General features: G+C 43.4%; 1 protein-coding gene across 1 annotated transcript; it reads right to left on the bottom strand.

The window, feature by feature from the left end:
• Positions 1 to 1,064: 1,064 nt before the first annotated feature.
• LOC123022421 (tetraspanin-3-like) lies at positions 1,065 to 12,608 on the bottom strand. The gene is made up of 2 exons (XM_044428123.1): positions 12,583 to 12,608; positions 1,065 to 1,875 (listed from the first exon to the last, which is right to left on the bottom strand). The coding sequence occupies exons 1-2, from the start codon at positions 12,606 to 12,608 to the stop codon at positions 1,065 to 1,067; spliced, it is 837 nt and encodes a 278-aa protein (XP_044284058.1).
• Between the last annotated feature and the right edge of the window lie 355 nt (positions 12,609 to 12,963).

Genomic DNA, 12,963 nt, shown 5'->3' with positions numbered 1-12,963 from the left:
TTAACTCCTAGAAAGATAGGATTGTTTAATGGTTGATCATGCACTCTAATTCATTGAGCAGTGCAAGTCAGCTTGCTAAGAATACAGGAACTTTCAGCCATTGGTCTGTTTGCACACACAAAAGCATGTGCCCAGGAGGGTAAGTAGCAGCAATCCTTGGTGTGTGAAAGCAGAGCTGCTACAAGCACACAGAGATCCATTTTATATTCTGTCCTTTCAACTTTGCAGAAGCTGAAATAAACTTTAAGCAAAACCAAAACCCATGGAACTGTCTGTCTGGTTTCAACAGACATTTGAAATTTAGCACCCATCCTTCCATTGCTTCGTTGCCTTGGTGTAATACTCAATTGAAAACAGAGCCTGCTACAGATCCAATTCTTTTCCACTGCAATCCTTAAAAGGCATAGAAGTCCTATACATGGGAATTCAATGCTCTGTGGACTCTCCAAGCCCCAGTTGCCAGTCCACTTCCTTCACTGCTCATTAGGCCCACCTACCTCGCTTCTTCATTTCTTCTATCCTGTTCTTCCACCCATCTTTCCATTAGAGTTTGCTTTCTAAGCCCATGGTACTCCTCTGGAGAGCTCCTCTCCCTTTTAGTTTCTCTCATTGTCAAGACTCTTTCCCAGACCTCAGCCTACTTCATAGGACTGTGTGTGGTTTAATTCATACCAGACAACTAAGTTGCCCTTGCTAATGTTAAGCTGCCAGCTTTCTATCAGCTTTACTTCCTGAGCAGTTGAAATGCTTGTCAACTTTCCTTCCCAATTCAGCCAATCCATGTCAAAGGCTTCCCTGCCGTACATACAATACCATAAAAATTATCCAGTGAAGCTAATTGTGTCAAATGCATGAGTCTATTTAATATTACTATTAGTCTTGTTTGTTATATAAAAAGTATCTAAACCTGGCAGCAGTATCCCAAAAGGAGTTTGCATTCTGTAATAAGGCTAGTAGGAGCATGAGACAGATTTTCAATAATTTTAAGAGAGCCAACTCAGCTTTAATAACAGTGCCAAATACCCTCAGGAAATACAGACAACAGTGGCCAGTTTGGCAGGCTATTAGAAAACTGCAGAATCAAGAATTTGGAAGTCTTGGAATGGCTGCTCTTTCATAAGTATTCCATTGCTAATAGCAGCCAACATCTCTAAGCATCCTACCACCAGGCAACACCAAGCCAGGTAGCACATGACAAATCTCAGTCTTTCATCCAGCTTTTTGAGACAACCTTCATTAAAGAGTTTCTCTGGCTGACTTACATCACCGGTGCAATCCAAATATGTCTCTTTGCAGCAGCTTTCCGGGGCAAGGACACGCCCAGCTTGGAGACGGGTTGGAAGTGCCACCATCCAGTCTGTGTAATTGTATACCCCACAGCACTTCAGCTGCTTATGGATGGAATCAACAGCCTCCATGGGAATGGTCTGGTTATGCAGGTGGAAAGAATAGTCCATGATGTTTTTCAGTTGATAACCAGCCTTGGCGGAGTAGATCTGGGCCATAATGGCCGAGGAAGTTTCCAAGCAGAGTAAGACCAGTAACAGGTACATCAGAGTTCCCTGCTGATGGCGAGAATTCCTCAGTGGGGCACACATAGCTAAAGCACCAGTGGGGAAAAGCAGAAGAGCAGCCCCAATAGCCAACCAGCCAGGCACAAGGAAGAATTTGTTCTGGAAGAAGGATCTATAATTCTCATAGGTGAGGATCACAAAGGTTCCACCAAACAGGAGAGCCAGAGCAGCTCCCCAGAGAAAGAAACCAAGGAGGGTCAAAGCAACTTTTGCAAAGGCTCTGCTCCAGGGCTCGGTTATGCACAATAAGGAAGGGCTGAAGCTAGGACTAAATCTTACCACCTTCATTTTAAAAAATACCCTTTGCTACGCACTTTTTTTTGAAAGTGAAAAGCTCTGTTTCTCTCTCGCCTTTCAAAAGGTACCTCCCTATTTCTACTCAGGTGGTAGTAATATGAAGCTCTATCCCAATTCGTAGCCTAATCAGCAGGCCCAAAGCCTGTTACTAAGATCTTTGCTGATAAGCAAAGCCCTGATCCTACAAAAGCTTATGGTTCAGTGCTATAGTTCACAAGTGCTCAGCCAGGTGCCCTCTGGAACTTTTGGACTTAAATTCCCATCAGCTCCAGCCAGCCTGTCTAATGGCTGAGAATGCTAGTACTAAACATTTAGTGGGCGCTATTTGGTAATCTAACCTGGTATTAGAGAGCCAGTGTGGCGTAGTGATTAAGAGCATGGGACTGGGACTCAGACGATCTGGGTTCTAGTCCCTGCTCAGCCATGGAGCCAACTGGGTGACTGGGCCAGTCACAGACTCTCAGCCCAACCTACCTCACAGGGTTGTTGTTGTGGGGATAAGATGGAGGAGGAGTATGAGGTAAGCTGCCTTGAGCCCTTTGTAGGAAAAAGGCAGGATATAAATCGATAAATAAATAAATAAATTTGGCTATTTAGTCTGGCTCTGACTGGTAGGAAAAAGCTGAGAACATTCATATAACTTGTTTCCTGATCCTTTAAACAATGAGAAGATACTTGGGATGGCAGGAATATCAGAGGCAGGACTTTATATATGGAAAATACCCAGTCTCTCACCGAACTATCACCCCTTCTCTACCCTCAGTCTCAGTACTGGTTTTAAGGAAAACCCAAGTGATTATAAGATGAGGGCTGCTGAAGCTTTTCATTCTTTGGCAGACTTATCTTGCTTGCAATTTGGGTGAGCAAACCTACCAGAACATGTGAGTCATCAAGGTGACACTAACCCACCACATGTTCAACCAACATGGGCTGGTCAGGTTGCCAACTGATAAAATATATGGGCTTGATCTGTACTTCTGCCTGAAAGAGCAGCTGACTGCACAAAAAGGGCGGGTGAAGCTTTACTCAACTGGAAAACAAAGCAGTCTCATCTGCTGTAGTTAACATCTGTTCATGGAGTGGCCACTAAATGCACAGCTACAGCACCTGGACCAAAAGGAGGCAATTCTGCAGCTGAAACCTGCAAAGAAAGGCAGTGTCAAATACTTGACTATTGAGATAATGTTCAGCTTGGGGTGGGGTGGGAGGGTTATGCCTTATGTGGGCCTGAATTATGCCTTTCAGTAAAAAGCTGCACATTGGCTGAGGTGGTATTTTGAATAGTCATCAGCTGTAGAGTTCAAATGCCATTGGTATTCTCAAAAAGATTATCCAAGGAAGATCAGCATTGGCTAGAAAAGAAAAGGCAGTCCACTGAATACTGGGCTTAGCTGAATTACTGTGGCACTAATTCAGGAGGGGAACTCAATATTTGCACATCCCTGAACTCATAAGATTATGTCCAAGGAGCTCACAACAGGGAGAACTAATTAACTCACTAACGTTGCAATCCTATGTATGTGTCCTCAGAAGCAAGCTTTATTGTTTTTAATGTTTCTTATTGTCAGGTAAGGATTGCAACTTGAAAGCATCAATTGTTTTCCACTAGAGGCCTGACACAGTAAATTTGGCTATGTATTAACTCTGACTGCTGCCATGTTGTGGAGAGACCGCTGCAGCCTTGTGGGAGCCATTCTTTTGGTAGGCAAATCTCACTTAACTGGAGGTAGCTCCTGAATACAGAAACCACGTGGAAAGCTGGTAGGGAGAAGGTTGGGACTTGTAAGCCTTTTTTTTTTTTTGCATAGAATTACACTTTAAATTTCAAATGTAGTTGAAGGCGCAGGCTCATTTCTCATACAAAAGTTGGGTAGGACAGTGTCTGTCCATTTTGGCATGTATCTTTGGTTCTACAAAGGCCAGATACTTAGTTTCTGCCTTGATTTAAACAGAAGCAGTCACTCTGGACCTGCTATTGTGTTATCTGGGCAGAAAGGGGTATAAGACAACCCCCTCTTCTTAATTTTCTGCTTGTTTTCTGACTTCTATTTAGCCTCCAGGCCTGACTTCTCTCTTGCTCTTTGCTGCTGCTGCCTGGGTGGTCCTGTGGTCTTTGTTTTTAGCTTGCCTGCAGAAAGGGCCATGGCTTGTCCCAGACTGCTGCCTACCACTTGGTCCTAATAACTTGAAGGATAGTTAAATGTCAATGTGCTTATTTAAACTCTCTTCATAAAATTCGTCAATAGGCAGACCTCTGTTTGATTTGCAGGTACTATGAAAGGGTTGCTGAGTTCCTATAGAGAAAGTAGAGTTGCAAACAAAGCCTGCCATGGTCCATGAATGCGAATTGCCTATTTCGCTACCCTGCCTTCTCCATGAAGTTCAAACTTGTGTATGTGGGCCTTGTTCTCACCATTTTATCCTCACAGCAACCATGGTCAGGTAGGTGAGGCTGAGAATCGGTCACGGGGCCCAAAATCACTCAGTAAGCTTCATGGCCAACTGGAGACTTGAGCCCAGGTTGTGCCAACTCAGCTCTGTAACCACTACATTCTACTGAATCTCTCTCGGTTCCACTCATCTATAAAATGTGCAAATGAGCAGGTTGACTTTTGACTGAGTTTTCCTGAAGCTCAGTGCCTGGTGCTCTGGGTCAGAACCTCTGTGTGATGAGAACTCAGATTTGTATTTTGTTTGAGAAGGTCACTCCTGAGCATAGCTGGTGTAGTAGTCAGTTGATTTAATCCCTCAGCCATTATTTAGTAGCTGATGTTATCCCTGAAGGTGCTAGATTTCACATGGGTCTGGTTATTGTATTTAGAATTCAACTAAAAATCGTTGTAGTTCTTGCACATCTGAAATCTGGCCCATCTTGTTCTACTTTCTTTGGAAATCCATGTATTGCTTCTTAAAGCCATACTGCTTTTAGCACTTGACTTCCAATGACTGATTTTCTAAAGCTTTTAAACATTTTCAGAATACCTTTCTCAGAATGTATCTTTCCAGTGGTTTAAAAGCCTTCACCAGTTCTGTTGAATGTCATTTTCTCTGATTGCTCAGTTAAGTTACTGTTTGGCAGGGGAATGCAGGCATCTGTTCTAGACTGGATTGTATCACACCATTAGTCCAACCAGCCTAGTATTGGGCAGGATTGATTCCTAAACTGAACCAGGAAGCCTCCACATGCAAACCAAGTGCCTTAACACTGAGTCCTTCCATATTCCTGTGTTACAAAACACATGTGATTCATGCTTCAGAAGCATCTCTCTTATTAGCGGGGATCTCATCTAACATGCCCATCTTGAACCTTGATCCTTGTTGCTCCTCCCCAAAAACCGAGATGTTCCCCCACTGTTTCATACAGTCACCAACTAACTTTAAAAAAAGTGGCCTGCCCTGCTCCTCTCCATTTAAGAGCACTGTGAGCTGCAGAAATTAGTCCTTCTGAAGCTTTCTGTGGCATGCAAGAGATGCATTATCTGTTGCTAAAGTCTGAACATTAACCTCCTTTTCAAGCTCAGGCATAGTTCCCCCTCCCCCACCCCATTAGCAATATATTGTTTTCTTTTGTTTTTAGTGGAACACTTCTCTTTCTTTAAGGCAGGATGCGCTCCAATGGAGCAAAGCTCAGAGGACCAAGGTTCCATTTGGATGCCAGAAAGCATTTCCTGACAGTTAGGACCCCGAGGGTGTGGAATGGGCTTCCATGAGAGGTCGTTGAGGCCCCATCGGTGAGTGTGTTCAAAGATAGGCTGGACATGCACATGGTGGGCATGTCGTGAGCGGAGCCGGCTGGTGCAGGAGGTCAGACTAGATGGCCCAGGAGGCCCCTTCTGACTCGCTCTGTTTCTATGTTTTATCACACATCCCAGAGCCTTCCTTCTAGCATCCATGAAAGAGGAGACACAATCCATGCAGCAGAGCCTGGCTGAAAATAGTTCCAAGTGTGTTGCTTTATTTTATTGCAGGCAGGCTGCACAGGGAAAGGTCACAGTGCTGCAGCTTTCTTTGCCGTCTTTTCCCCTCCCCCATGCTCATCACACAGTATATGAACACAGGAGTTCCAGAGTTCTTTATAGTTAACTTATTCTGCAAGCTTTGAAAGGCATTTGATGGTTGAAAGGGCCTCCTGAGCAATATCACAGCACCTGAGGCGGTTCTAGGATGAATGGGCACATGTCAGTGGTCCCAAACCCACCTCTCCCCCTCCCTCCCTCTCTCCCCCTCCCTCCCTCTCTCTCTCGGAATGGGCCTGGGGGAATTTAGGTAGTTTCAGAAAGGCCTGGAGGCTTCTGTCTTTCTAAACATTTCCTAGTACATAATTTCAGTCTGGCTGTTTGGATCTTGTTCAAACTCTCCCTCTCCTTCTCCGTGTGTGTGTATGTGTGTTGAGTTTCTGTATGTGTTTGTGTGTGTTATCATTGATGTCTTACTGTAGCCTATCAAAATCCAAGGATTTTTATTCATTCTTTTCTCAGCAAGAGCAAGAAGAAGGATCAGTTACAAGCCAGGGAAAGCTTAAGTAAACAAGTGTGTTTTGGGAAGTCATTTAAAACACTTCCTGTTTTCTTCCTCCCAGGTCTCAGGGGAAGGGTGTTCCTGATGGTGGGAACCACAGCTGGGTGGCCCGGCTTTTATCATGTTCCATGGCAAATGTCTGTTGGTTACGGAATGGCTAGTAAGATCTCCTGTGAATACCGTAAGGGCTGAGGGGTTGTGGGTGCCCATTAGGAATCGAGCCCCACATGCCAAGCAAGCATTGCCATTCTTCCACACCTGGTACTGCTGCTAGCGGCAGTGAGTGGGGAGTAGAGAAGAAGGTTGGGTTCTGTAGCTGATGCACTCACTTGCTGCGCCCCTTTTTCATGCAGAGTGCCACTGAGAGCAGCAGCAGCAGCGAGTGGGGAATCATGCAGCAGTAGAGCTGGAAGGGACAGAGGGCCATCAGGTCCAGCCCTGCTTGCAGGACTCCAAGCTAAACCGTACCTCTCAAATGGCTGTCTAGTTGCATCTTGAATGCTTCTAGTGTGGGAAAGCCCAGGTAAGTGGTTCCATTGTTGTATTGCTCTCACACTCAGGATGTGCTTCCTGAAGTTCAGGTGGAATCTGGCTTCTTGTAATTAGAGCCTATTATTCTGTGTCCTACACTCTTGGATGATGGAAGAGAGATCCTGTCCATCCTCCTTGTGACAACCCTTTAAGTACTTGCAAGGTGCTATCATATCTCCCCTCAATCTTCTCAAGGCTAAGCATCCGTAGCTATTTCAATCTCTTCTCACAGGGCTTTGTTTCCAGTCACTGTTATCATCCTTGTTGCCCTCCCTTGAAACCTTTACAGCTTATCTGCTTCTTTCTTGCCCAGAACTAGACACAGTTGATAGCTTTATCAACACTCTGCTTGATTCCCTTAGACCTCTCCATACTTCATCCAAGCGAGACTTGGAAACATTCACTTTAAAATTTCACATGGGATCTAGTTTTGGGGGAAAGTAGAACCTGCCTTGGCTTTTGAGCAAGGTGTACTTGCTCAAGTTCTCTTGCATTCTCATTTCTAAAAGGCAATCTTCAAGTTCTCTTCCCTTTCTGATCACACAGCAGGAAGCTCCAGATTTGACTCAGAGTTTTGTTTCGTACTAAAATTCTCATCAGCGCTAACACCCTACTGCAGCCTGTATAATAAAAGATGTTTGTGAAGGGGAAAAAAGCATTCTCAGTGGTAGCTCCTCAGTCAGGGAACTTTGTTTCCTTGGAAATCCATTTTGGAGTCTAAGCCTAGCCACACTTTGGAAATATTGTAAGACTCTCCTGCCAGCACCTTTGCCTTGATTTTCATGGTCAGGGAGAAGGGAAGGTTGATTTCCTTGACACTGCATTTTAGTAAGATGGGTTGTGTCATGAGGTTTTATGGTTTCCTCCTTAATATATTAGATTGTTTTTGGTACACCACCTTGAGCTAATAGATAAGGGGTGTAAAAATCCAGAGGAAAAATTAAATTAGAATAGTCTCACAATTTCTGTTCCTGTGACAGATCAGTCTAACATGATGAATGTTGTCCTGTTTTTACTGGGCTTCTTGCTGCATATGAAATGATGGGGACTGAATTTCAAATGCAAATGTAATCGCTAATACAGCTTAGATAAAATACTTTCTGATATATTGCTGAAGGCGTAATCCTTCAAGTTAATAAAAGAGCTAGCATACTTTTTTTGCATTATTGTCATACCAACTGAAGATTAATAATGAAGTGTTTTGACGGGGGAGAGAGGGTCAAATAGGTCCATCACACAAAGTAGGTTGGATTGGTGGTTTAGTTTATGCATGGGAGAGAAATTCAGACTGACAACTGGGCTCACAATTTCAAGTTTATCTCATGAGACGTGGATGTCACATCTAAGGGGCATATCACAGTGTCTTGAAGTAACATAAATGCAACATTTAAGATGGTGATTTGGGCATTGATGAGCAGTGTCTGTACCAAGAGTTTGTGGGGTTATCATGTATTAAAAGGAATCAGTTAATCATTATGGAGAAACCATGTTTAATCCGTCTGAGAGAATGTTCTGTAGCAGCAGTTGCAATCGATTCAATTGTGTGAGGCTCTCATCACCTCTGTAGCATTCCCATTGCTCAAACTTATGAGATGGTTGGTATTTTGAGAGTCCGAGATTAAATGTCAATCCTAAGAGACGAAGATAGAGATCTTTTTCATTGGCCCTGAAGGCTAGGCAGCTTCGGTGCTGCCATCCCAGTACAGTGGTCATGATGTTGCCACCAGATACCTATGTGAGTGTAGTTTCTGTGCAAGCCCTTTCATGAAGGGCATCATTTACTGAATGCAATTTTCTCATCTTTCCAAATGAGTTTCTTATCTACCTATGCAATGATCCCTGTGAGGATCAAGGAAAAGAGGTGAAGTAGTGACATGCTTTAGAGCCAGCAGGAATAAGATTTTGCTCCCATGTTACATGTTTTGGCTGTTTGGATTGTAGTAGTTTAGCATCATAGTAATCCCTGGAATATTTTAGAGCAAGGAGCATCCATGCTCATAGAGTTTTGTACCTGAGATTGTGGATTAGCAGCAGTTCTACTTTTTTCAAAGTTCTGAAAGTTACTTAAGTCTGAGTCAGAAGTTCTCAAGTGAACTTTCTGGGGGCTAAAAAGTTAAACTCTGGGGGAAATGAAAGTCTCATGGAAGTCCCCTCTCATGGTCACCTTTTTATCACTTATCTGTGATCCTGTCAGCTGTGAAAACAGCACTTCCTGCTCCTGCTGGGCGCCAATTCTTCTTCGTTACCTACAAGTGAGGGTAGCCTGTATAGTTTTCACTCTGATTTAGCTTCAGATGTCATCCTATAGTCTGATCCCTTTGGTTACATGAAGACAGAGGACATGGTTGGGTGGTGGGAGCTGTGATAATCACACAAACTTTTATTTCAGCAAGACATAATGTCACCAATGAAATTTGGCTGTTGGACAACTTCTGAAGCCAAACAGAATGAGGGCAGTGCCTTGAGGAGCTTCCACTTGGATGGTGGGTGAGCCAAAGAAAGGAAGTGAATGAAAATAGAAAAGGGGGAGCGAAGGTAACGTAAGATGAATGGGAGAAAGAATGGTTTCAGTTACTTAAGCTTCAGTTCAGCCAGGAATAAAGAGGTATTAAGACATAAGCTTTACAGAAAAGTTAGATATTGAGGAAAATATGGAGCAAGGCATTATATTATATATGTGCTCTATGTAACACTGGACTGAAATTTCCACCTCCTTTTCCCCTAAATAACCTTTCACAAACACAGGGGCAAATTCTCTACTATTTCCTTGCATTTCAGGATAGTTGCATTGCTGCTTTATTTATTTCACCTCATGAGGTGGGTATAGTTTACCACTTTCCTTTTTCTTAAAGCCTCACACCACACAGAGGTCAGGATTGAATGATGTGTCAAGCAAGGGAAGTTTTTTTTTTTACCTCCATGACATCCCCAGAAGTAAAATGCTATCAAATATTTTTTTCAAATTTTCTTCACCATTTTTTGTTTGGTGTTGCAATGACTGTCTCTCCCCACATTTCCCCAGTGTGGCTATGTGTGAAGCTGCCAACACAGTTAATTCTGTTGCTGTTTGCAGTGCCTGCACACAAAGGCACACACAAAGACACAACCCCAACACCCCTAGGGGGTAAAAAGCTGTGCTACAGCTCCTGCCAGTGGTGGGCCCTGCACCTAAGAAATGGTTGGAAAATTTCCTTTCCCCCTGGTGAAATTCAGTGAAATTGTACACTCGGTTGTACTGCTCACAAACATGGTGATGAAACCTGAGAAGCCATTGGCTCATGGCTCTTGTTTTGGTCTATATAGCTTCAGAAGGTTGGGGCAAGTCTTACAAGGCTTGAGAACACGATATTTAATGGAGAGCCTCTTGTGGTATGACCTAGTTGTACGGGTCATACTGAGGCCTCCTCTGAAGAAGGCTTGCAAGAAAGCAACAGGGGAGAGGCCTGCTCAGTAGCGGCCCTCCCAACTCAGTAATATTCTTCCAGGCGAGATCATTCCAGTGTTGACATTGCCGTCTTTTTGTCACTGGATTAAGACTTCCTACTTCTCCCAGGAATTGGATGATATGTGATGGGACTTGGAAACAAGGATGGTTTTATTGAGGCCTGGTATTTTATTGGTACTGCTTTAGCTTTTCTCTCTATATAAATGTTTTCTCTTATGTTTTGCTGCGCTATATTTTAGGGTTTTTTAATTGCCAAGAGAGTTTTGGCTATAGAATACAGAGTACAATAGGGGAAAACTGTTTGAATTGGGCTGATGGTACTTGTGCTTTGAATACCTCTGATTTGGGATATATACGGCTGACATTTCAGGTGTTCTTTACTTTCCAGAGCTTCTGTCTGTACCATAGGTTCCCACAAGCAGGCAACTATGTGAACTCTCATCTTATATTCTGCCTGTATAAATAATAATCTTAAATAAATAAACTAGAAATACCAAGTCCAGGGATCTCCTTCTAGAGAAAAGGAATCTCAGGTAAGTCCCAGGATATGCAAAACTTCGTACCTCTGAATTAATTAATTAATTAAATTTATATCCAGCCTTTTTTTTCTTATAAAGAACTCAGAACTGCTAACATAACACTCCTCTGCTTGCTTTCAGTCTTACCCCTACAACAACAATCCTGTGAGGTAGAGTGGACTGAAAATCTGTGACTGGCCCAAAGTCATCCATTTGGCTCCATGACTCAGTGAGGGCCAGAACCCAGATCACCTGAGTCCCAGTCCTGTGCAGGGAATATGTATTTCCCCCTTCTGTTTTCCACAGTGATGATTTCTGATGGTGTCTTCATGAAGAAATACGGTTCATTTACGTGTTCATGAAAAATTTAGCATGATACATAAACTTGAGCCATACTGGGATGATCTTCTTAGGGGGTGTGTGTGTGTGTGTGTGTGTGTGTGAGAGAGAGAGAGAGAGAGAGAGAGAAGGAAAAGAAAAGGGAAAAAAGAGGGGGAAAGGAGAGACTTTAATTGTGAAGTTGTGTCAGGACCTCCTTACCAAACAGTGTGAATGAATCACCAGGACCTGCAGGGCAGATTGAATCTCCTTGAACCCCAGCAGTGTTATTGAAAGATCACCCTGGCCCCCTGCAGTTACTTACGACAGCATGCAGTCTGGACCACCAACAGCAAACTTTTAGAACATATACAGAGTGTTTTATACTCTGAGTCACATGGGCCCAGCAATTGGACAGTTGATGATGAAACAAGGTGAACACAGTCAGAAGAAAATGAGAGGTCTTCACAGAGGCTCAAAATACAATGGCATTTGATTGCTTGCAGTGCTGTTAACCTGGCAGCCTGACCTGTTCTTACTGATCAGCAGAACAGGAGCCCTGGCAGCTTCTTGGGGGAAGCCATCAAGTCCCACTTCTTAAAGTAACAGAAAATACTAAACAATAACTTTGGAATGTTTGGGTGCTTCCTTGAGAAAGAGGGGTGCAGACATTTTGTAACACAAAGACACATAAGCATCCCTTTTCTGCCAGGATTTAGCAGAATTTTCCCAACAGGGTGATACATAGATTTGCTTTTGGGAGAAAAAGCAGGCAGCAGCAGCTGGGTCAGCCTCATTGCTTCAAAAAGACACAGTATGTGGGAGTTTCCAGTGGGGCTTGTTGAACAAACCTTACAGCCAAAAGAAAGCCTAGCAGAGGATGTGTTTTTTCCTGTTCACACAATAGCTTGTTCTCCAATTTGTAAAGCTGCCTAAGAGATTTGAGCCTTAATTCCCATGAAATTTAATGAGAATTGAAGATTGAAATCCCCTAAGTAACTTCAGAGATCTCTGCCTTAAGCAAATAAAGTAGACAAATCTCACCTACTTTTGTTCAAAATGGAAAGCTTTGGGAACTAAAGTATTTAACTTGGCAACAGTGGTGGATTTGCGATTTCAGGCAGGATTCAGGCAAAATCTGGGCTCTCTCTGAAGAAATAACTCAAGGAGCAATCTTATTCACATTTACTTGGGAGTAAATTTCACTACACTCAATAGGGCTCCCTGTAATGTAGACCTGTCTTGTATAGGATTGCACTACACAGCTGCAAACTAACCTGGCAGAAAGCCCCATTCAACACAGTGAGACTTGCTTCCAAAGAAACGTAGGAAGGTGTGGCATAGTAGTATTCATACGGTGTTCATCAGCAACTACACTTACCTGTGAGTACGCTCCGTTAAGCACATTGGGGCTTGCATCACATTCACAAGCAGCGATCTTAAGCACGCTATGCAGTTCGCATGACTATAATCTGGTGCGGGGTGGGGTGGGGTGGGGGATGGACACAGGGAATCTAGGTAGACATCTTCAGGGGCTTTATGCTGTCTGACTAACTGGCATGTCACATGATGCTCACCCCAACTGTCCCATTTGCCCTATTTCTGCCATCTGTCCTAGATTTGTTCAGACCACTTACATCTCTTTTCTATGCTGCAGCTATCCCCGATACTATTTATTTATTTTATTTTTCAATTTATATCCTGCCTTTTCCCTACAAAGGGCTCAAGGCAGCTTACAACATTCTCCTCCTCCATCTTATGA

This window comes from Varanus komodoensis, unplaced genomic scaffold, assembly GCF_004798865.1.
Source record: "Varanus komodoensis strain SLA01 unplaced genomic scaffold, ASM479886v1 scaffold19, whole genome shotgun sequence".
In the NCBI taxonomy this organism is placed as follows: Eukaryota; Metazoa; Chordata; class Lepidosauria; order Squamata; family Varanidae; genus Varanus; species Varanus komodoensis.
Note: the sequence above shows the minus strand (reverse complement) of the source record. Positions and strands in the feature narration are given on the sequence as shown.

Bases quoted from the DNA above. Each gene is read 5' to 3' on its own strand.
- LOC123022421 (XM_044428123.1), bottom strand. From the start codon at position 12,608: ATGTGCTTAACGGAGCGTACTCACAG. The intron at 1,876-12,582 runs GTAAGTGTAGTT...TGCGTAGCAAAG, and splicing joins TTAACGGAGCGTACTCACAG to GGTATTTTTTAAAATGAAGG.